The sequence below is a fragment of the Rhopalosiphum maidis genome, chromosome 2 (genome assembly GCF_003676215.2).
Source record: "Rhopalosiphum maidis isolate BTI-1 chromosome 2, ASM367621v3, whole genome shotgun sequence".
Classification (NCBI taxonomy): Eukaryota; Metazoa; Arthropoda; class Insecta; order Hemiptera; family Aphididae; genus Rhopalosiphum; species Rhopalosiphum maidis.
This window is the reverse complement of record NC_040878.1, coordinates 7,871,513-7,899,083: the sequence shown is the minus strand read 5'-3', so window position 1 is coordinate 7,899,083 and position 27,571 is coordinate 7,871,513. Positions and strand designations below refer to the sequence as shown.

General features: G+C 35.2%; 1 protein-coding gene across 1 annotated transcript in view; it reads right to left on the bottom strand.

Moving 5' to 3' along the window:
* Positions 1–19,625, bottom strand: part of LOC113552233 (neurogenic protein mastermind-like) — a 32,481-nt gene extending 12,856 nt beyond the window's left edge. Inside the window, exons 1-2 of the mRNA XM_026954990.1 lie at positions 19,187–19,625; positions 18,264–18,637 (exon numbers count right to left, since the gene is read on the bottom strand). Of these exons, the coding sequence (XP_026810791.1) occupies positions 18,264–18,497 (234 nt within the window). The 5' untranslated portion in view covers positions 18,498–18,637; positions 19,187–19,625. The remainder of the gene's footprint in view (positions 1–18,263; positions 18,638–19,186) is intronic.
* Between the last annotated feature and the right edge of the window lie 7,946 nt (positions 19,626–27,571).

Below are 27,571 nucleotides of genomic sequence, written 5' to 3'. Positions count from 1 at the left end.
ATTGATTGCATTATAGAAATTAGAAGTACTTATAGAAAACCACGCGTATCGGACCGCAATTTAAATCTTAAGATCATAAAAGGGGATTTATCGAGGCTACTTTTAATCTTTTATAATATTCGTAATGTTTCTATACGCGTTTTGAAATAATTATTTCATACTCCCGCGCGTGTTGATTTCCACGTCAATGCGTACCTACCACACAATAATAATCGAGTTATGAAAGATAAAACAGTTGCTTAAATAGTAAAACTTGAGGAGTACTGTTAAAACATTCAAAGTATACAGAATCAATGAGGTACATTTTTTATGGAAATGTTCACGCAGTTTTCATCAACAAAAATACATCGTCTACTGTGTTTTGGTTATGTGTGTGAACGCAGTTTACGATTAAACGATATCACTTGATAATATTACATTATATTTGTGGGGATGACGAGAATGGGCATAGTATAAGTACACTAGTGTATATACTATATATACTGGTAAAGTAGATATCATCGAGAGGGACCGCCGCCGAGTGGCTTTTCGCGTTCAACAGTGAGGGGAGAGAGAGCGCGCTCGAAAATGTATTATAATATACACACACAAGTAATACAAAGGTTAACACAATAATTGTATCTCTCAAACGCGCATACTTATAATGTAACAGCTACCACCGAACCATACACCACACACGCACACGGATTGGCCAACCGGGAAAATTTAAATACAAGCACAACACGGCGACGTCATATTTGTTTTCCGCTCGAAGTCAAACAGACGTAATAGTTTTTTTTATTTTTTTTTCAACGCTTGTCGTCGTCGCGTCACCGCCAACGTCATCGCTCCGACTTATTTATACCTATATAAGTCCAATAACATAACATTATATACCTACATTATTATACTATTATTATTATTATTTGAACAAGAATCGTACGCAAAATTACAAAATTCATTATTTTCTCTTCCAAACACCGTGCAGTTATTGTCTTTTAACCTCGGACTGTTTAAACACAGTTGCGACACTTCCCCGCCACCCCCGCGTGCGTCGGTCGTCGCACAATTTCGTGTATAATGTTATGAGCGTGTCGCAACCTCGACCGCGGCGCGCAACGTAATTTCATTTCATTTTTTAAATCCATAGTAATTTATATTATGCGCGCACACTTGTGTACATATATTAGAGTACTCCGTAGTAATATTTATATTATGATAATATATGATGTTATTAAATTATTTTCCTATAGTAATCGAAATTTGGCGTAACGCAACACACACTACGGCGGCCCAAAAATAATAATAAAAACGGAATAAATCTCATATTATCGTTCCGACAAGAGTCGGAAAAACGAGGAAATAATCGTCGCGACCGGAGGCACCTGTCTTGTGGATTTTCGTTACCTATACACGGCACGATTATTTTTAATATTATTGTCGACAGTACATACATAACCTTCTTCTTCTAGAAATTTCATATTATATTATTATTATTACGAGGGCTTGTTGAATGCACGTTGCACACGCAGACACGGGCGGACGAACGGAAAACGACGGCGGCGGTGACGAATAACAATAAAAACGAACGTCGCGTTATTGTATTATGTCGAAGGGGATGTGTGGCGGAGAGTGAGCTGCTGCAGCTGCGGATATTCAATATTGGCACCCTTTGACCCCCACCTATTAACAAGGAGGATAATAATATGTGTGCGCACAGAGTGCTGCCGGCGACGACGGATTGCCGAGCGCGCGGACGATCGCTCTGTATGCAGTGTGTCGGCGACGGTCCCCTTCTTCCCGGCCGCGTATGTAATATACGGAGAGAGCGCCTCGCGCGCACGCACACAATACTCTACTACTACTACTACTACTACTATACTACTATTACGGGTACAGAACGCGCTCCATAATATACGACTATAATATATTATAATAATAATAATAGTAATAACACACACACACGGACCCGCGCGGCTTGCGAGTACGCATAATAATATATTATAACGACGACGACAAAGGGAATACACATAAACACACGCGCACGCGCAGATATCATATTAGAGTACACCTCTTCACCACCAAAGTCCGAAGAGGGTATATATGATGATATTATATACTATTATTTTATTTTACGCGGTAAAACCACACCGACGCAGCGCAGAGGAGAAACACATTTCGACGGACAGTCTCAATCATATTGTGTGGCTGTGTGTTTATGTGTGTGTGTGTTTGTGTGTGTGTTTACCCGCCGTACGACAGCCGCATACCTGAGTCGTTGTAGGTATAAAATATTATTTCGTCGTCTACCTTTTCAAACGTGTACGACGACGGTGTACGAGTAGTGTATGACGTAAATCGACCGATTTCGATGTATAATAATAATAATAATAATAATAATATTGCCTACAATGTTATGGATTGTTTCGACATGGGTACCTATATACTAACATGTATATGATACGCGCTAGGCGAGGGATATAGAACGACTTGTGTTGTAGTGGTTGTGTGCGTTTACCCTACTGTGCCAAAACACGCGTATTGCTATTGTAAACACACTATTATTGTTATTAGCTGGGCAGAGAACATATTATTATATAAGCATAAAGCCCTAAAAAAAACACCAAATACAAGCGGCGAACACTTAAGAAATTAAACCCCTAAAATATGCTGCAAAAATAACCACTAAACATTGTTTTCTAGCGCTGCATGCCTAATTAATATCAATAATAAATAACGACGACGACGAAATAAAACAAGGCCAATATCACGTCGGTTCGAATAATCAATCGACCAACAGCCGTATCAAACGTCAGGGCTTTCACACAATCTAAGGACTTTTTGGCGTCTTGCGGACAAACTTAATGATTATACGTCATTCAAAATAGAACGTACGAAAATGGTCCAAAATAAAAATAATAATAAATACCTAAAACTAAAAAAAAACCTAAATATCATACATAAAATTACATATCTGGCTTTACCTCGACATGAAACAAATTTGTTTCTAACCGACTTTTTTTACCGATTGCGTAAAACAAATATGCAAATGCTACGAGTCCTGTGCCCTAATTATTATCATTATATTTATATAATATACATGTGTGTAATGCGTATGTAACTGTGCGCGCAGCGGCCCGTAAACGCGACACACTGGCAAGCAATGAGTGGGAAAAAAAATTAAAAACCATTTTTGATTCGATCCGAGTCGAATAATAGTATAGTAATAGGTTAGGTAGTTATATTGTTATTTATTTATTCTCGAACCCGATCGGCCGGCTTTACGGCGCACGGTGACGGCAGCGACACACGCGACGTCAACGGAACTACAAAACAACGACGGTCGTTCGGCAAACAACTCGGCGGCGGCGGCATCATCGCGAAACACCGTTATCGCCGCGCAAAAATGTGATACACCGGCCCCGTGGAAATCGTCGGAAACGCACTGAATACTGATAAACGTTCGAAAAATACGAACGTAATTGTTACGATGTTATATAATAATAACTAATATACACATTGTGCAAATGATCGCTATTAAAATATGATTCTAACCTCCGTCAAATCCAACGATATAATATTAGTTATAATTAGAACAGAAATCAACAAACGTTAGCGACGAAAAAAGTGTGACGTAGTTGTGTTAAAATGCAATAATTATAATTTTAATTCAATGATTAAAACAATTATACCTATATATTATCTTACTATATTCCTACGAAAACGAGAAAATTATTTTTTTTTTAAATCATAGGTCTCTTCCGGGCAACTGTTCAGTTTTGCTTTCTCCGAAAACAACTGTTCTTTAAGTGCTATACATCCGTTAATACTACACCGTTAATAATAATAATAAATAGTAATAGCTTTTCTAGAAACAATCCAAACGGAAAATTAGTTTATCACAAACGAAATATGAAGACTCATACACCGAAGTTTAAAATAATTCTTTTTATAATAAATATTCAGTCACACAATTGTATCTCATGTCCGACCACTACATTAGGTGGATTCCTCTATCGGCGATGCTCTACGTAAATAGTACTAATTGCATATTATGTACGTCATCAAATGCATTTTACATATTTTAATCTTTGGAACAGTTCAAATAATAATTCAATAAACTATATAATGCGATTATACATATTTAATTAATAAAAAAAATATATTTATGATAATAATATCTTATGAGAATATGAATGTTTTATTAAACAGTTTAAATGAATATTCTAAAATTAAAATTATTACTTATTGGTAATAAATAATAATTTATCGTTTTAATCAAAATAAATTATATTTAAGACGCGAATACTCGACAAAGGTCAATCTAAACCGAAATATTATTTTGATTTTACTTACTTTTAGGAAAAATATTTTTACAATATATTTATATTTTTAATTAATATTTTTCAAATGTTAATTCAATATTAATACATTAATAAAACGACATTCAATTAAATCTTTAATAGAACAATAATAATCGATATGGCATACGGTTACAGCATAAAATAAAAAGCGTGGCGCTTAAAAGGCTAACGGACTCACCTACAATTCCCATGTAGTGTCTTATCAAGTATTCTTGGTATACACGTGATAGGGTAAAAACAATTTTGTTCCTTGAAAATACTTGTATAAGTTGTATATTATTTTAATTATTTTGGTTTAAATAATGTCCATACAATATAAAATTATAATTTTGTACGGATTTTGAAATTCTGTCATACTAAAAACAAATTCTTTGTACAACAGTGAAATAAATAATATTCTTTTCACGCATTTTATCATCAATTGAGCGTAAAATGATTTTTGTTAAGTAGAATCTATTTTTATCAATTTTGTTTTAAAAACATTAAAACATCGATAAAAATATGCAAAAATTAAAAAATATTACAACATTTTAAGACGAAAAAAACTTTTTAAGTTAATTCCGTATCGTACACATTAATTGGAAACAAACTATTTGCATAATTATCTACAAACCAAATGTAATAAAAATAGTGAACATATTTCTAAACATTAAAAAAATGTTATCCCACATTTCCGCGCCCAAAGGAAACTCATTTGCTTTGGATTATTTTTAAAGATATTTTCAATTATTCAACGTCCATTAAAAAATTCAATTTATTCGGTCGAATTGAATTCGAAACGCTCGTATTATATATACACATAATAAACCACTACAACCACAGTCTTCGTCACAAAGTTCACATCATTTTTCTCCTCCAGACCGTGCATTATCATCATCAAACAAACCAACAATTTAATTTATGAATCTCCACAAACACACATACACACACACCGTATAGATAATATTATATATATGTATAGCTGATAAGACAACGGTGACAACATTTTTCTTTGTCGAAGTCACGTTTACGTTTCCGATTAGATTACACACGCCAGGAACGGGGGGGTATCCGCCATCGGGTCGAGCGGAGGAGGAGGAAGAAGAACAGCAGTAGCGGCAAGTAAGCATCCTACTCGTGTGAATCCGTTTTCAAGGATCACTATAAAAATAAATCGCTATACATTTTTGTAAAAAAAACCGATAAGACTAATGACGCCAACGATAATATTATTATCGATCAGGGCCGGTTGCTGGCAACAATCCGTGTGTTTACGAGAACACAAGACGTGTGAGCGAGTGTGTCGGATTTTGTTGTAATAATAACACCACAACTACAGTGGCGATACACACACCGTAAAAACTCGAAACGAGCAATTTCTTTCTATTTTGATCTCGTCTTCGTCACCTTCGAGGAAGTTAAGTATAAAAATCCACATACGAAGAGGAGAACCAAAAAAAAAATTAAAAAATTAAAAATATAAACGTCCGAAAGAGGACGATGAACGAGCGAACCATCAACCAACTAAGGGGAAAGACCGACGAATGTCCCGAATTGTACAATGCCCACAGTCAGTTATACCTTTTAGCATACGGCCTTATCTGAGACGCCAAAATACGTATCGAAGATCTGTGCGATCGGAGTTTGTCGATTGCGTCCCAGATGCAGGTAAACGATTTTTTTACCACCTTTTCCGTGTTCCGATTGCGTCCTATTGTATAGTAGGTAAGCGTTAATTTGACAGATAAATTTACATATTAAATCTAATACTTTTGTCATACATGGTGTGTGGTGGTATATTTAAACATGAATTGGTTTTTACTTGATGAGTTTATAAACATTTTATTACGCTTGCGAAAGTTTTCATTCAAAATTTAACTCTTTTTTTCTACACATCTCATCCTAACATTCATCAATTTCTAAATATTTTAAAACTATGTCAAACAGATACATACATAAAAATAACATCAAGCCATAATTTAATACCTCTGAGACGCAGAGCAAAGTATTTGAAATAACAGAAATTTATTGATAAACAAATAAACAATTTAAATAATAAAATTATAACCCATTTACAATACAATAAAACTATTTCACTTAAAAACCCTTTTTTTAAATGACATATTTGGATTTATTGATTTTTGTATTAATATTATTTTATATTACTGACAAGAAATGTATTATTAAAATTATTTATTCCTATATACATAATTGGACTTAATTTTATTGATTTTTAAATTAATATTATTTTATAACACTGACAAGAAATAAATTATTTAACTTAACCTATATATTTGGATTTATTTTTATTGGTTTTTGTATTATTATTATTATTTACAAAATAATTATTAATTATGATTATTCGTTTTACAACATTTCATGCTTATATATCATACAATAGGACGCAATCTGAACATAAAATGGTAAGAAAAAATAATTTACCTATTCGACTTGTGGACGCAATCGACATACTGAAAAGCTATAAAAGATTGAAACGAGACGCAACCTAATGACGCTCTGTGCGGTATAAATCGATCGAAAATAACGAAACAAATTTTTATTCGCGATGTATATAATATATTATATATTTTTTTCTAATTATTTTAACGATAGTGAGGGTTGTGAGTAGGAGCAGATAGGAGCTCGCCGGATTCTTTTGCCGCCGCCGCCGGGGCAGTCTCGCACGGCCCAGACGAGACAATAATATTAAAGCTGCGCGCCTTGTAATGTGTGCGCCGCCCGCGTATAATATGTGGTCCGTCCCCGCCAGTCTTTTTTCCTCTGCCTCCACCGCTTGTGGCGTTTGCGGCGGCGTAGAAGAGAGATTCTCATCCGGTGACGATGCTCAAGAGACGGAGGAGAATACACAACGACGACGACGGTGAGGGAGTATAATAGCGGCAGAGAGAGGAGAGCATAAGAGAGACGGACGGATGAAAAAAAAAGCAGGTGTTTGACCCGTAAAACATTGACCAATGAACACCAACAAGTGAGAGAGGTGAGAAGGTACACAATTTAACCCTCCCCACTACCACCGCCGCGACCAATGCCACCGGTGCAGCGAAAAGGACATACCACACCGGTGTACACTCCGGAGGCGAGAGCGATGTGTGCGTGTGTGTGGACAAGCCGTGTCGTGTACAGGAGGAGTGCGGCAACAACAACATCGAAGCACATCCTGTGGCACATATTATTACGATCACGAGCGATCGACTCTCCCAAGTACACACATAATATTATTATGTTATAGATACACCGCGACGCTCTGCCTACCTAGTGCACAACACCGATACGACACGAGCGCGCAATACGGCCAACGACTACGGACGCGACGATAAGTGTATTTCCGAAACGCGACTCCAGCCATAGCCCCATAGGGTCACAGACGAGAAACCGAAAATCATAAAACCGGGGCCGCCCCGTGACTACAGACTACGGCGGTGATCGTCATCGCCGAAAGAGGGTGGTGCGTACGTTCGGGGTTGTAAGTAAATAGGTACGACGGGGGAGTTTATAAATAGTGCCGTACAGTTGAGAACCACTGGCACAATATTACATTATATATGTGACGGTGTACACACACACATCACATATTATTATATTTATATATATTATGTATAATAGTAATAATAATAATAATAATAATAAATCGTACGCGCGCTATACCGAAGCGGACACGACTGTGGAGGGGTTACGCAAAGAAGTAATGGATGTGTGTGTAGTTTGGTACCCGCGTGTAATAGCGGCGGCGGCGGTAGAGTGACGGACGGTCGGAGAGAAAGAGTGATGGAGCGAGCCGAACGCGCGCGCGGAGGGTATATAATACCGATCCAAAAAACAAAACTGTGCCTGCACTGCGGCGAGGCACGAGCGCCTTCGTTACAGTGTTACCGCGGGCCGCGAGCCCGATGACCGTGTACGCGCCGGCCGTTACGCGTGCACGGTAATATTATTATATAATACAATATTTATTATAATGAAAATAATAAAATATAACAATATCGTACGATATTATGGTACGGTAATATTCTACGGTCGCGCACGCAGGTGGTCCGGACGTCGCGACGGTGCCCACCGTCGTACGTATTATTACGATGATATGATTACGTGCGTACGAGACGATTTTTTTTTTTTTTTTTTTTTTGTTCGCGACCACTACGACACCCACCACTGCCGGAGCATTATATTGTTATTACGTATATGGTATATAATATATATGATGTGTGTTATTATGTAAAGAGCATGAATTTTTTTTTATTTTTTAAGAAGAGCTCTGGTCTCTCGAACGTCCGGCGAGCACAAACACACACACACACACACACACACACACGATGAGACCAATTAAATGAATGAGTAATAAAAGAGAAGAAAAAATAATATAATAATAATAAACGACCCGCAATGAAGTGGAATGCAAGTGTATGTGTGCGTGCGTGTGTGTGTCTGCCGTTGATGAGCTTCGCTCGGACGACGTATTATTGGAAGGTAAAATTCCAAGGATTGCTCGCGATCTCAGACCCAGGGTCACAATACGATCGCGCGCGCGCGTATGTGTGTGACACGATTGCCAGTATATAATAAATGCACGGAGTAGTAGTGTTTAAAAATACACGACGCTTTTTATTGGAACCATATTTTTCGCGGACGCAAAATATAACGGTGATGAATTATTGTTTTAGATACAAATATATTCAATATTGTCAGATGTAACATATAATATTATTATGTCGATACGATTTGAGGCAAAAGACCACTGGTTTTTAAAAGCTTCAGAGCCGCACACAAACTATTATTTGGTGTAGTTTATGAACTTAAAAACGTACATAATATCGAAACTATGCAACATAATATTATAATACAACACATATTGTATATTATTATTTACTATTATTATTAAAATGCGTTCGATATTATAAGCTGTCCGTGAGTCTTGACGACTAGTGCGCTAAGCATTCACTCCAAGGACGACAATTATTTAGGTATGCGACGTGCCTTACGCTAAAACAAACATCGACGCATAATACTGCACATACGACGTATGTATCGCGACACATCACGTCATGGTAAAAACCACTGACATCGATAGAATTTTCAGAAAAAAACGAAAAAATATTTGTTTTCAAGTATATTATTATATAATATTGTCGCCATCGAGTCCATCCATTGCACGCTACATCTTATTAAATTGTCGTAATCAGCTGCTGGCGACGTTACCGGCAAGACATGTGGACTAAGAACGCACAAGCGGCTGTTCGATCATCACTCGTTTCGGATAACACATCTGCCAGCGCTATCAGTGGGTGTCAGTTTTGGGATTATTTAAGATAGGAATGTCATATAAAAGGCCAAATAATATTTATTGTTATCGTGATTGGAAAAAAAATGAACGATAATGTCAGTCTTATCGTAAATTCCGCATTATTATATGTTCTAAATAATTTGTGACGAATTATATATAGGTAACGTGTGTGCCACGCTGCTGTAGGCCGTTGTCTTGTGTAAGTAATTTCCAATACACCAACGGTTTATCGAAAATCGCTTATCTTCTTCGGCGAGTGGTTTTTAATTTATGTATGTCGGTATATACCATTAATCAAACACGCACCGCATGTGCCACAGATCTACCTCTCTTCACAAGACCTACACGAACATTACAAACCGACACCAAAGAGTCGTTTTTCTTTTCAATTTTTATTCTTCTCGTCCGGATCAAAGATCACCCGATACATAAATATTGTATTATATGCACTTATAGTGACACAGAACTGTACACTCTTTTGTAGCGCGTGCGACTTTTAACCTTGTCCGGATTATCGATAACGGCCTTCAATAAGATAACAGTAATAAATAATAATATACACAACAACTCATTTATCACCATGCACACAAACGTACGTGCGCTGTTCTCGGAGACTTCACGGCAGACGAATCGTTGGTTTACTCATCATTAATATAGTTAATAATGAAATATTCAACAATATTAATATTCAAAAAAATACGAATCTTTGAAAAGTAATTAATAAGGTATCAGCATTAGGTTAGGTAAACCATTTTAATGATTTTAAGGAAGGGGAGGGACCGAATTAAGTTCGATGAATTCAAAAACTAGTGGCCTGCTCCAAATAAAATTGTCATCGTCCACAAACACGACGCGACGGCGAAGACAGTCACACTCACGCGTCTCCTGTACAGCCAATGAATGGCAAATATACAATTAACTACAATATTATACTCGTACGACACACCACACAGACGGACGGCGACGACGACATATCGCCGGCGGAATATATTATTATTATATTCAGTAGAAAACAAACGACGAACGAAATAAAAAATAACCGGACACACTGCAAGTAGCAGTATTATATACCTGTTTGATTATGCATGCTACAGTTTTGGGGTGAACACAAGTTCAAGGTCTTGAACATACACACAGAAAAAAAAACCTCTACAAACATCACACAATACGAAGAGACGATATACCGATGAGCGCGTAACAACGACGTTGGGTAGCCATAAAACACATACACACATACACATTGTGAGAGGGAGACATACACACACACGAGCGATATGATGTACCTAAGCGTATGGTTTCATGTCAACGTGAATATTATGTGGCCGAGGCAACCGGTGCACCGGAAATCGACCGTTCCCCTTAACATATACGACATAATATAACATATAGATATATATTATTCGAGTATTACAATGCCGAAAGGTGTTTTACGAACCGTCTGAGTAATATAATATAATGATAATACTCGCCGACGACGTTTTCAGACGAATAATAATATATTAAAGATAAAAGTAATATAATTTTTCAATTGTAGGGTCATTTCTATGCCTCGCTATAGCCCCCGCCGGTGGTTGTTGCACCGGAGGAGAGTGTATGACACACACACTCCAGAGACTGGAGAGAGGTCGTCGAAACACCCGCGGATAATAGTATATAGTCATAATCGACGATATATTTTCAGGGACGACATACGGTGATGACGACGCCGCCGCCGACGACGACGACGACGGCTGTAGGAGAGGCGACGGCGACCGAACGCGATCACATCTGTCCCCTGTCTCGGCCGCCGGTCCACCGACACGCACACGCACATACACGTGCGCTCGCCAACGCGTCGCGCACACACTATTATATACACACAAGAATATACACACCGAGCTTACTTACTTACGGCTGTATAGTATACCAAAACAAAAATCGATTAATTTATTAAATAAAAGGGGGAAGAAGTCCTCTGGAAACGAAACGGTCCGTAATAAGCAATAACGTTTTAACTATACACGACGATGTATGAATGTTTATTAAATACGCGTCATGTTATAAAATCTACTCGAAGCCGATTTTAATGGCGAAAAATCGACATTACGTAAATAGACCGAAATTTTGAGAACTTAAATCTCGTACACGGGACCGCCGTCTCATTTACGCGATTATCGAAATCTCGGCGGCAAACGATGAGCGGTGTCAGTGCGAATTCATCGATTTTCGTGGACGTCAAACGTCGACTATAGACCGCCATGTAATGTAACTGCTAAGTACATTTCGCAAGATCGATCAATAACAGTCGCACACGATAATAACGCATAACGTATAATATGTGCGTATTAAATACGAAACGGAACAGCGTAGAAAACAAACGCTATAATTTATAAACGTTAACAGTCCACTGATAACGTCATTTTACGCAACGCGCAATAATATAAAATAATATATATCGACCTACAAACGAACAACGCGGAACACCTGTGCGCGACGGGACTGCAGTATACTATTACTATATATTATTGCTCAAACGCGCTATTTTTTTTTCCTCTCATTACGCTGCGCGTCAATCTGTATGGTAAAGGTTTTTTTATACGCATTTTTCCCGGCTCGTGATGTTTTCGCGTTTGGCTAAACGCCGTCAAAACAGATATGCGAGTTCCTCCTATACCTGTACGGCGGCAACACCGCGATGTTATTATGGTCTACGATCGGCGCGCGGACGGTGTAATTATTATACGTAGATACCGTTACCGCGGGTCGTGCGTGCGTTGCCGATGCGACGCAACAACGTTATCGAATTATCCCGCCAATAGGTTACACACTATTGTGGGTTTATACTCGTTTTACTCGCATCATTATATATATATTACTATAACATGTATATACGTATAACTTACAACGGGCACCCACAACACACACACACACATACGTATTATAAGTGCCGCAGTGGCGCGTCGTAGGACGGCGGTATGGGGGAGGGGGGTCGAAGGGTGGGAGCGCGGCGGCGACATCGCGGACACGCGCGTCCACAGCGTGCGCGCGACGGTGGCGCGTATACGTACGTCAAAATCACGGTGGCGGCGGAGGCGGACGCGCGGTGAGTATGGCCGCACGGGGGCGGCCGCCCGCGCGCGCCGGCCACCGATATTACATGAGCGGAACAACACGCTACGGTGGCGGTAAGGGTGACGCCGAACGGGTGTATAGGAGAGAGAGAATGAGAGATCGGTATCGATTCGCTGGCATCACCTCCCTCGTCGCGCCGCGTCACCCCGCCGCCACCTCACCTTTGGCCGAGACCACCACCACCGCCACCGCCACCACCGCCGCGCCGCCGTACGAATAATCCAGAGGGTTAAACACCCTTGAAACAAACAAATAACCACCACTGACGCTGCCGGGATGACAAATACGCACATGTGTATAATACGACGCAGTGCGATTTTTTCAAAGATTTAATTTTTTTTTTTTTGTTTACGTACAATATTGTTTGTTAAATATCATGTAGAAAACGTAAGTCGTGTCTTTAACACGGACACCGCGCACTCCGAGAACTTGCCCTCATCTTGGGAACCCATTCACCCTAGACTAAGTATACAGTATCACCTTGTCTCCGGAGGACCACTTGACTTTCTGGCCGAGGCGTAATACTTTTGCAAACAATCGATTTACATAGGAATCTTGATATTATGATGCACGCGATATTGCGCTATATCGTTTATTCGAAATTATCGATGCATAATACACGTATTCGGGACGCATTGTATTTCTAATAATAGTCATTGCTTTATTTGAAAAATATTTGTAGCGGAATCGGTTGTAAATTATAAGTAATGATCTATAACCACATTAGTGGATCACATATTGTGGATGATGTTTAAAAATCACAAATTAAATATTTATTATTATTAATAAATTTTTTTGACATTCTAAAAACAATATTAACCCAACGCTTTTGACATTCGAACAGGCTTACCCGCTCACCCTAATGCAGAACATCCGACGCGCATCAGTGTTTGCTAAGTCCCAATAATATCATGCAAATGCTCATAACACGATTATTTTTATATTTAGGGTTTTGTTTAAACAGCACCAGTGCAGTTATGGATAGTTATGCCAACCCCAAGTTGAAGGACTTTTCATACTTATACATTCGTATAAAATTGACTGTATAGTAATACGTTTAGCGTTTCTGAACCGGCGAGCATTAACGGGAAATCTCGGGAATGCTGCTAAATGATAACGATTTAAAATTTAAAAACAAAATAAAAGGAAAAAGAAAAGAAATCTTTATGTGGGCAATAATAGCATCGTGGGGGTCATTAGAGTGTGCTTAGAGGAACACGTGCATACAAAAAGCACACAGTAAAGAGGAAAAACACGTAGGTGATTGATGAGGAGTTTATTTATTTCTTAGCGTTTTAAGTTCGTGTAGGACGATATCATTTTAAAAGGAAAAAATAGAAATATTATTGACAATTTTGTTTTTTAAATTGTTATTCGTCTTTTGTTATTATACCGATTTAGACTTTCACACGGAATATAACGGCCAACACCAACACATTATTCGACAAATAAACGCACGGATTATATCATGACGTCTACTCTTCAACAGTCCCAAGGTAACAAGTTATACAATGGTGTTTCAGAAACGAGCACAAGTACAATAACAATATAATAGCCAATTATCAAATATCAGTCTTTAATTATTGAGTAGGCAAACCGACGGAAAACGCAATATTTTCTAATGTTATGCAACGACGATAAAATCGAATAACAGCGCATTGAGAGGCATCGACCACCACCATCGCCTGCCTACAAGCGATAAAAAAAAAACAGTATAATAAGTAATAAACCAATAACTAATAATCATAGAATATTTAACAGATATTATAGCCCTTAAAATATTAAAATCGTCGACAGATGATATAATATTGTAAAGTTTAGGAATCTGTAGAAAAATAATGAAAAATTGACAATCTAAACGCGGATAATTATAAGAAATAAAATACGATCGTGGTACGAAGTGTCGCTGTGGTCGGGCAAGGGGCGGCGTCATCGTCGGGGCGCAACTTGTTGCCGTCGGCAACTCTGGCGCGATGCGGACGTTCTCGCGGCGACGGTTTGAGACCGTACAAAAACCCAAAAAACCTCAAGGCAAGAACAAAAATGGGGGGAGGGCGCGAAAAACACGTTGCTCTCATTACGGTACCACCACCGCCACATGTTCGTGTCGGCGCGTCTCCGACAACTCGCTCGCGCGCGCGACACGGCGATGCGTGGGCGCGCTCCGCGTGCGTCGCGTGGCCGCCGCCAACGGCCACTTGCGAGCGTTGCGCGCGTCAACGCTTTCCCACACCGCTCGTGGTGCAGTAGTGTGTGCGCGCGAAGCAGTCGTCGTGTGCCGTCGGTTTTATTACGAACCGATGATTATTACACCACCGCCGCGTTACTAGTGCTGCGGTTGCAGGCGAAGTAACGGCGGTGGCGGCGGTTACGGTCGGTCGTCCGCGGGGGGAGGGGACACATGTCAATCACGAGCAACGGGATCGCTCGCACGCAATGCATTTCGCCCGTTAACCGGTTACCTCGCGCACAATTATTATTGTGTATTATACAAAATACGTTTCGCGCACCGCACCGCCGCTCGGCCTTGGACTTTTGACTTTGCTACTTTTTTTTATATTCTCGAATCGAAAATTTCTATTCTCCTCCTCCTCTACGCGACAACGCGCGCGCCGACCGCGACGCATCGGTTTCGTTTTTCGCACCAAATAGTCCCATTCGTCGGCAAATCGAATGAAAAATAGTAATAGAACGAAATTATTTCGATAACGTACACCGCGGAGACGTTTCTCGGAAAAAAAAACCTGATAAAATTGAGTTCGACGACGAACACCACACACGGTGACAAAATTACTACGGCCGATTGTAAAATTACCTGTTATTAAATTTAAGTATAGATTATTATTAAATATTATTATGCGTTGGCGCAAATGTGTTTACGAGCCACCTGCAAGGATGATATTATTATTGCGTGTTTCCGACGATAACAATGGACGAGCGGCGCGACGGTCTTATCGCTAAATAATAATATCGGAATCGAAGGACTGCCGTTAATAAAAACGACTTCGCTGCGCACGTAACCTAAAAATCTAAAGAAGGAAATTTATTAACGTAAACGATCATGATATACGTATTTGTTGGTCGTTCGCAGTCTTAACCGTATTATAATATAATTATGGTTATTATAAATTATCGATTTCGTACACTAACAATACAGCGTTTATTCGTCATACGCGGCCAGAAAAATCAAATTCAAATCCAAAAGAGAAAGGAATTGACGTTTGCACCGGGCTTATGGTTTCTCGATTAGGAAATAATTTATTAATAAAGTACGAAATTTGCGAACGATACGCCATCTGGACGTTTACGTCCGAATCGCAAGAGTATCTGACGCTCGCTCTCTTTCTCTCTCCGCGCGTAAACAACAACAGTAAATTCACACTCTCATTCACGTCGGGGTTTTTCAATGTTTGTTATGTTTATTTATTGCCATCCTTATTTTCTCAAAACCCAACACTTATTATATTTAACAAAAAAACATTGTTAATGCTCTACTATTAGCAGTTCAAGGGCAAAATCCAAAACCCGCAGACAAGTTGAATTTCATATTATAGCCATAGGTATTATTGGTATTAATATAGTATACCTACCTACGTAATAATAGTCACCACTATAATATTACTATTCCATAACATCAAACAATCACAACAAATTAATGTATTCGGATATAATGTATATCACACACAAGTCATACCCATCTCGATGTTCATTTCTTGGTTAATTTTTTTTTTGTCGCAAGTTGTTATCTAAAAAAAATATTCAAATTGCGCAAGCAGTGCGCGACGACGACATCGAGAACTATAATTATTTTGTTTGCAGATAAGCTATTGTGAAAAATGTTCTGACGAGTAATATAATATCAAATACATAAATATTGTATTATTTAAAAAAAAGAGATTGTTAAGCACTAGATAATAAAAATAAAATAAAAATTTCCATTCGAACGAATATCATACACGATGCAGCAACGCGCGCATGTCCATTTGTTTTACTTTAAAGATTGTGATTTCGTCCGAGCTCATAGTTTCCTTTCACCGATAAGTAACTGTACGGGGCTCAGTTACGGGAGCATTGTTATCCTAACTGGGCCATCTCCACGTGAAATACTTTACTGCTTTACTTCTTTTTTTTTATCATACAAATTGGTTAAGTTTGCAGGAGATTAAACGAATATTCAATGATATTAAATAAGTGACCAACCAATGTTTTAGATGATGCATTAAGATTAAAATGAAAAATCATGCAGCTATATTACAAACCTGAGGAGTTTAATTTTCCAATAAATATTGATTTTGACTTGGATTGTGATAATCATTTTTAACCAATTGAATCACAGTAAAACAAAGAATGTCACCGTCACAGTATTTGCAAAATCAAATTTTCGCAATTTCAGATTAGGAATTCAGGAAATTGGCCATGAAATTATACAGTTCATCGATGATTTCATAATAAACAAATTACCTATTAAAGTAGTTTCTTTCAGGCGAAAAAAATGTTAGTGCTTCAACAAATACTTCATACGTTTTGTTCTACTCATTAAAATCACTAAATAAACAATTTTTTTCTTCACCAATCACAGAGTTCCTATAATATATTAATCATAAAAATCTAAGAAATAGCAAACAGTAAACTTTGAATTAAACTCATACCAAAAATCAATTTTTTCTTCAAATACAATACATAATTAATAAAATAAAGATAAAATGTAACACATGAAGAATATAACTAATCTGATTTGATTTCACATAAAATAAGTCAGTAAAAGCATACACCAATAAAATTGATAAGCACATCACATAAGTTTTTTTTTTTAAATTATAATTTCAATGGTCACATTTTTCTTTGCCTAGTTCATTGACAATCAATAATTCAATATTATTTGTTTGTCTGTGGACTAGGGTAATTGACCTCTAAAAAACCAATTCAACTAATTAAAAAAAAACCAATGAATGCTATATTTTAGTCAAAGATAATTTTATATTATACTTAGACAAATATTCTAAATGTATTATACTAAATTTCTATTTCAACAATACTAAAAATCCCTGTTTCTCTTGCTATTTTGTGTATGAAAATATGTATCATCATAGATCAATAATTATTATTATAAATTGATATTACAGTGCAATTTAAGTTTAAATTAAATTGTATTTGATATTAATACCGTATGATGAAAAATATAGACACTATTTTTTTTAGATAAGAATTTTATCTATAGTTTTAGCATAACATCAATCATAAAGTCCCCAGAATATACCAACATCAGCAATTATCAACCTTGAAATGTTTGATGATAAAATGCTTATAAACAACCGGATGAAAATGTCTGTCCCGAAATCAATTATTATTTAAGTAGTTGCAATTACTTGAAAATGTTGATAAAATAATAAATGATTTTAAAAAAATACTTGTAGGGAGGTTAATATTAAATATATACATAATGACAGTTAAATAAATATTTAAAAAATTAGATACAATTTACCTATTCGTCTTGACTAAAACATTTAAGAAAATCTGTAAAATAAACTTACCGGCATAGTATTGCCATTTTCCATTGGTTTTTTGTCATTCTTTTTAACATTCCTTTTGGTCTTTGTTTCCATATATTTCTGTTTGAGCATTAATGTTTCTTGTACATTTTGCTGTTCTGCGAATGCGTTGCTATAGCGCGGAACGCAGTCTTGGTTATGCCTTCTGTACCCTTCCATTCGTCTTTTTAGTCTGTCAATAACCGCTTGTCGCTTATGGACAACGACATCGGCCATGCCGGGGGCGGCGGATTGTTGCTGCAACACACCACAGCCGCCCCCTAACAATGCACCTTGGTCCAATCCTTCAGGACCGCAATTCAGGTGGTAGCTCGCCAGTTTAGTGGAATGAATTTGATCAGCTACTCACATTTGCACTAAAACCCACAAAGATTTAATTGTAAACAAATCAACAGTTCATACTGATAAAACACCAAAATATTACATAGACTTGTAAAACAATTTCTTATTTTAAAAATTCTTTTAGAACAACGTAACTAGTTTTCTATGACTAAATTATTTGAAATTAAGATGTTTCTTTAAGAATTTTTAACAATACTGATAAGAAACTGGTAAATAAATATTGATGACTGGTAGGTTATCTATTATGGTAAACAACAATTTGTTGAAGAAACTGAGCAAGATTACAGACTATTCAACAGGTATCAACATTAAATAATATAGCAAAAATGTTTAATGTAAGTACACCCAGATCTGAAAAGATGAGCAACGAACACGACTGATAACAATATACCATTCAACTGGTTTCTGGCTGGACAATAAATTACATAGCCTATATTTTACGTGATAATTTCAAATTTCGACCAAGATGAGAACGAGTCGTTAAATAATAATTAGGCAGGGGTAAATAGCTATTGAAAATATTGAAATTGACCGTTAAAAGGAATCAAAATACTAATACGCACTCATCATCAATGCTAAAAGTGGTCCAGTGGATGATCGTTGATGATTGGGTCCGTGTTCACGTCAGGTCGACGTACATCGTGATCGGTTCTGGATAGCTATGATCGCAATAATGTATCGATAATTGATCACCGAGTGCCAAACACACACTCACACACACAAACACTAATGTCACAGAGATCGAACCTAACCGATCTAAGGTGTCTGTGCGGGTTGTCGTCGGTATCGCCACCGATAAACAGTCATAATTAATGTAATATTACGATTATTACGGAAAATCGTAACGTACACACCGTCGGTATACGCACCGGGAGCAAAAAATTCAAATAAATACAAATCGGAGGACGTGTATCCGATCGAATTCGCGATGAAAATCAACAAATCGCTTGTGCGTAAAGCGGACGACGGTGCAACGTACGGTGTGCCGGTTCGAGACGCGTCATACGACTGCCGCCATTGTTTTCAGTTAGGAAACGGACGGACCATGCCGCCGCCGACGATCAACACATATATATACACACGTCGAGCAGTGTTACCACCCGACGGCGGCGGCGACCGTACGGCAACGTATACGATACGTACGGGCTACGGACGGCTATCAATCGCCGCGGTCCGTCGTTTGCGATGCGCTACACGGTTACAATAATAATAAATATAATAATATTATAATATTATTGTTGTCGCGTCGCGGCATTTACAGCGACACCGCGACAATCATAACGCACGAAAGGCAATCGCCGTCGTAAGCTGCAGCTCAGCCGTGTCCGCTTCAAACGGTGTGCGTACGCGATTTTCCCGGCTAGGTTTTCGAACGGCAAACGGTGTCGATAATTTTTCGTCGCCGTTTTTATCGTAACTCTGGGCGGCCGATAACGTTTGGAATCTCGTGTCGGCGGCGGCAGTAGCGACGGTGGTGCGGGGCGGTGACGGCGGTCGGCGAGTGGCGGTGCCGCGGTGGTCGTGGTAGTGGTGGTGTCGTGTGTACGGCACTACGGCAGCGGCGACGACGGGCAACCGGAAATTTCACCAAGTTCACCGCCACCGCCACCGAACGGTCCCAAGTCGATCGTGCGCGCGGTGCAAACGCACACACACTCACACTCACACACAACACCGCCACACCGGTGTCGACGACGGTCGCCGGTGGATAGGACGAATCATCGGCGGCGAAGGGGAAAACGGTTTTCGACGTTCCGCAGTGGAATACAATAATGATAATATATAATAATATAAAATAATATTACAGGAAAGTAAAATAATAAAAAAAAAAAAAAAACCGATCTGGTTTAGAAACCGCGTTTTTGTACGTAATATTATACCTCTCTTACCTCCCAATAACGTGTAATATCTCGAAAACTATTTACTTATTTTGTGTATGGTTACCGATATTATAAAATTATAAATATTTTACGAATAATATTTTCTCATATCGAACCGTTTTAAGTATCAATTTTGTTTTACTTTTTACATATACCGGTGGACCTAGGGTCGAAAGACCTGTGCGCCGAGGTGTCCAGGGGCGTCGCTGGTTGAACAATTCAAGGGAGCCCTATCTGCAGCGGACGATGGGCAGAACTTTTTGAATTTAATACTATAATCGTCAATGTACGGGATTCGTTTAATTTACTGTTTTCTTTAAAAGCCGTGGACCTATAAAGGTTGAAAACCCCTGTTATAGATAATGATTTTATACAAAACGGTACGTCACCACCGCCGATTGGTCACGTCTTTCTTTGCGAAAATCACTGCATTGATATATTATTCATTTTTCCGAAAAAGAACGGAACCCGCTGCTTATGGTTTACCTTATTTTCTTCAAAACGATGGTATAATATTCGTAATTACCCGCGCGTCGAAGCAAAACTATGCCCGTGCCCCATATATATATAGCCATATAGGTGACCTGCTCAAAGCGATAGGGATTTTGATACACGCGAAACGTAACGGAACGAAGAGTGTTACGTGTTCGAGTAAATTGTGTACACTCAAAACGAATGGACTTATGTCTTATTGTACACTATTATTAGGTTACTTATTTATACGATAATATATGGAACACAGTCGAATGACAAATACTCAACCATTTCAAATTGTTGTATAAATTACCTGTTATTATTAGCAATTTTATTCAAAATGTTTTAGAAATAAATTTGGACGTTATCATACATGGTCGATATTTCCATTATTGTCTATTTATAATGTGTCATCGAACAAAATTAAATTACATAATTTTTTAAAACATTTCGAAACAAAACTAAGGACAAGGCCGTGTGTGTACACAACCTTGGACTTAAAATATCATAAATTTTTTTTATCATCATTTAAAATAAAATGCATATTTATGAATACTATTTTTGCTGTAAAATTGATTAAAAAATTGTATTCCTTATCGTATAAGCAGTACACATTTAAACATTTTACGGAAACCCCGATGGCCAATAGTACGATTATATAACTTTAAAATAATTTAATAATATCTGCAGTGTTGGTAGGTAAATAGTAAAAACAATTTATTTAACTTTTTCACCCATATTTAATTATTTGAAATAAGTAATAACCATGCATCATTTGCATTTATTCTGAACTAGAAATATTATGTTATCGTTTTAAAATTTAGTGAACAAATATTATATAATAATATTTAAATAACTACATGATTTTTTCGAAACTTACAATAATGAAAAAAAAAAATCGTGATGATATTATCAAAAAAAAAAAAAAATAAAATATAATTTATTATGGTGTATTTTACTAACTATATATTCACTATGTCATACTGTCATTCAATAAAAAAAAAAGAAGCAACGATTATTCTAATATTTTAAATAAATATGATATGAAACGTAACCATATCGTAAATAATATCTATCTTGATCAAGAAAAAGGATCAACATAAAATTCTAAACATATCAATTTAATATGCTCAATTCTTTAACACAAATAATTAAGAAAAACATTAAAACAGTTCTACAACGGTATAACAACAAAAAAAGATCTATAATTTAGATTTAAGGAACGAATAAGAATATTATATGATTGAATCTAATCTAAGTGCAAAATAAATATTATATAAAAACATACTTAATAATTTTTTTCAAGTGATATTGTAATTGTATTGAAATTATAATTCAACAACTAAATATTTCACGAACGACTAAATATTATATAAGTGCCTATTCCTAAAAATGTATAAAAAAAAATGAATCAGCGGAAATTGCGAACAAAAATTTAAAAAATTATAATCACAATAAAATTCACAACATATTAAGATGTGCCTACCTATCTATTGACTTATTTATTTTATATTAATTTTGTACTTTAGAAAAATATTGTTGCATCATTTATTAATTTTTTCAAATATTATCTTTTGTTAGCTTAAAATATAGTATAGTTCAACAATTATTTAATTAAATTATTAATTATTATAATTTGATTTTGTTCGTACATTTGCTAAATATTTATATACTAAAAATAATAATCTAGTTAATATCAGCAAAAAATTAATTAACCTTGGGTCATAACAAAATTCCAAGTATATTTTTGTATAATTAAAAAAATGTATTCATATTGATTACTTATAAGCTATAATAAATACATTAATGTTTATTGTTTTTAATTTATAGTGAAATAATGTTAAATTAAAATTATTTTTATTATTTATCTACAGGTTCTTTTATACTTCTTAATATTTAATAATAAAAAATAAACTTCAATTATAACCTTATAAAGTTAGTAAAAGTTCTTGAAAATATGTGAAGACTTACAATAAAAAGAATTCTGAAATTTCTTAGCCGTAATTGTTTTAATACTAATTGATACAATAATTAAAAATCCAATCAAATTTATAAATAACTAAAACAATAACAAATATAAAAATAACATAAGAATTATTTATATATCCGCTACATACAAACATACTGTATGTATAATTAGGTACAGTCACACAGAAACTCCAAAAATGTAAAAGGAAACTAGTTTTCCGGCTTAAAGTATATGAAATAAAGGTAAGTACTTACAAAAGTTACAATTATCAAATGCTCCTAGATTAAAAAAAAATCTTAAATTTATATAGTTTGTTCGTAATCATAACGTTACGCTCCTTATTTAAAATACTTACTTTAGTATATCCCTAAAAGTAATTAATTGTAAACCAAGTTTACTGTACTGTTTCATTTTTTTTTTTACTAAAGCGTAGTATACATTTTAATAAAATGCAAGCAGAGCAGATTTTAAATTCACTTTAAATTTACTTGTAATTGGTTGTACAATACATTCATATATTATTAGTTATTACGTAGATTAGTATGTAGAAGAAGACTCAAGTCTCAAACCTCGTATATGGTATATAAAAATGTAATCATTGTAATTATTTATGCATTATGTTATTTATGCTTAAAATATTAGAATTATTAGTTATAATGGCTCGAGTTTGGGACTTATTGCACAAAAACTCTTTTAAAATGCAATTAAAATTAGAAAAATATACTTGAAAATGTACAACAAAAATGATGTTTTTATTTAAAAAAAAAAAAAAAAACCATTATATAAATACACATATTAATTGATAATAATTAATGAACAAATAATTGGTTAACTTAACACTTTACCATATATATTGATTAATACGACTATAATTTGATATTTTAGTTATTTTTAAAAACAACATCGTTTAAAAAAAAAATTGAATGGGTTCGACACGCATTGGAATCGAATACGATTGCTGCTTTTACAAACAAGTGTGGGCCAGTGCCCAGTATGGGTATTGATATTTGATTTATCTTCATATAAAATAGTCATATTATGTAGTCTGAATCTATATTTCTAATATATATGTCTCGAAATACGACTATCGTTAGTAAAATATCCCCCAGACATTCCTCGACGAGATGAAGAATCAGTTTAATTCAGCTGACTGATGCTGCATCGTGTGGTAGATCGTCCTCCTATTAAATAGTAGAAGTTTCACTATATCTCAAAGAGGAGGACAAAAATACCCAGAGAGTCCTAGGGCAGAAAAGCATTCTGAACTATACATCTCAGGGGCTACATTGATGAATAATAGATGCTGGGTACCAATAGAATCGATAGACAAGGTTAACCAAGCTGGGAAGATTGGATCTAGATTTCGATATTGTAATTAGATTTGTAAGCCAAAGACCATCACCAATGGTCTTAACTATTTTATTGTCTTCCACTCGTGGAAATGACGAATTTACTCATACCGCAGTCGTCATACTCTAAAGATAGCAGATTTGTTATCAAATCACTTATCACCACTAAGTATAAACTGTTCTTAAAATTTGTAATTATAAACGATAGCAACAATAATTTGGTAGTAATGTTTACACAGATTTCCAAAATTAGGTTTGCTGATAGTTTTGAAATAGGTTATAAGTATTTTAAAATTTACAAATAATTCACAATATTATTGGTCAATTTACTACAATTTATTACAATATAATAACGGAGTAAAATAGTTTATTCTGAACGTCAAATGTGCTATGTTCTATATGGGTAATTGATAGAGACACAACACCTACAACAAAATACAATATCCATGTACTAAAATGTTACCACTTAAATTATTATTATTAGTAATTTCTAATTAATACATATAATACGTAAAATCCGTGTATACTTTTATTAATATTAATATAATCCATAAAAACTACAAGGTACTACTCTTGACGTTGCCAAGGGATCCACAAGATGGAGGGTAGCTTATAAATTGCAACTAGAAGTCTAGAACCATCTTTAAATTGTATGTGAAAAATCAAACGAGTATATAATATTTTTGAACAATTTGAAAATTAATAATATGCCAATAAAAAAATATTTTGTATATAATATGGTACCATCTAATTCAGAAAAATAGTGTTTGTACATTTAAATTTTTAAGTTTTTCATAGAGACAAGTCAATAAAATGGGCACTGAAATTATACTGCAGGGCACTGCTGAAAATTTATTTTTTTGACAACTAAAATAGTTTCAGCTTGAAACATTTAAGAATCATTAATAAAACTAAATAGAACTTTTAATTCTATCATTTTAGTATTTGATCAAGAAAATATCAGCGCTATATATTTGTTTGTTCTCTGGTCAACGTGCAACTTGATTAAATACATTTACGTAAAATATTTTATTTTATTTTTGGTTTTTGAGTAATCTTTGAGTAAAATACTATGAATCTAAGATGCGCGTGGGCCAGACTGTCGTAGAACAAACAAACAATAGGTTACAGGACTGACATTCTCATCACTTTTACTACAAACATTTCGAAAGACTAAAATAAAATAACTAATAACTAAAATAAGTAATAAACTAATAACATTGACTGAACAAAATATTGTAGTATTAACAGTACTAAAGTCTACAGTAGTGTGTTTATACTATAGATCTACACAGTGTTCGGGGAAATAACTAAGAATAGATAGGCATTAGATAATATAATAGAATATTTAAGCCCATACTTGACAATTAAATTCCAATATCAGTAAAATGTCAAAATAATAACTGTGTTTCAATATTATAAATAATTATATACCAATTACAGGTTAACTTATTATTTGTAAAAAATATTATATATGTCTTAATTTACCGACGTCCGACACTACGGATAAATACCATAATAATTACAAATTAGTAATTACAATTTACAATTACATTAATTAATAACCAAGTTTTTACCTTTGGTCAAATAACAAATATTTCGCTGAAAATTATTATAAAAGACTAAATTTTCATTTCTGAATTAATAATGTTCCTATATGCATTTACTGTAAAAAAAAAAAATTATTATTTGCTATTAATTTGCCAAGACGGTGTTAATACACAAACGTTAACGGCCTCTTTGTGAACACGTATTTCAAGTTGTGTTATAATTTTATTTCTAATTGTAATTACTAATTAGTAATGAGTACTAGTAACTAAGTAATGACTAATAAACGACAATAGGTATTAAAATAAAAAAATACATTACATTTTGATTAGAACTGTTATAGTCTTCACTCCTCAGGAATTTCGACTAGAGCCATGTTTGTGACTATGTAATATTATTTGTCCGTGCTAATAGCAAAAAATCGAAAATATTAAATAATTCCGATTTATTAAAATAGAAAATTATTTAATTGTTCTAAAAAATACAATAATACAATATGATTAAATAATGTATATAATATATATTATTATAACTAGATAGTAGATATTAATATATTATAGATAATAGGAAGATGTATCATGTATAACTATTTTAAATTTTCCAAACATTAAAATATTATATTATTAATATTGTAATAATTAAGTCGATGAAATAAAAAATAATATAATTATACAACGCTTAAAATATATACTACAGTATAAATTAGTTATAATAGGTATAATGATTAATTTTTAAATTTTATCAACAAAATAAAACAATAATACTAATTCATACGAATCCAACCGTTTCAGCTCCAAATCCCCTCTAATTTTCCGAATTAAAACATACATCAATTACCTCTATCAGTCAAATCACCTAATTCAACTGGTGTGGGTCCTTATAGCCTCATTGGCATACACGACAACGTACTGGCTAACCAAATGTACCTCCAACACAATTTTACTGTCCTTTACTCATACACCTTAGACCGATTTTACACCAGTCTAACGTCGTCACACCTTGGGTCCAACTACTGGAAAAACCTGCCAGCCAAGTTTGCAACTAAATACTAAACTATATTGTTCTCATTTTCTCAATAAGTCAATAAAAAAAATTCCGTTTTATCAACTATTAGATTTACCAAAAACTATTATTGTTCGTTTCAACCGACTAAGTGTAAGCCATTCGCTTCTACCCGATCACGCCTATTAACCAGGGGTGTCCTCATAGGGGAGGACGGCGAATGGGGCAGTCACCCTTCCCATAGCCTTTTTTCTTTCAATTTTTCGTAATTTATATCGCTATCTAGTAACTATTGTGTGTATATGTATAATATATATATATATATATATTATATAATGTATGAAGTTTATCTCGCCCCATAAAAGGGTCTGGGGACGCCACTGCTATTAACTAGATTTAAATATCTCTCCTCTTAGCACACTACATTTAATAATTGAAAGCGTCTGTGACTTCTCAAGTTTACTTTTAGACTGTCTCTCATTGCATGCCAAAGACTAAACGTATAATTTTGCTTAGTTACCTGAAATCTCTTAATATTTTCCCAATATTTTTTCTATATGCTCAACAATAAATCTGAAATAGTCATCAAAAAAATTATTTATTTATTATTGAAAGTTGGTTTCGTTATTTAAAATGTTATATTACTCGAAATAATTGTTGAGCTATCATCATAATCACCGATTAAAAGCTTTTTTTTAAAAAAAACTAATATATTATAATTTAATT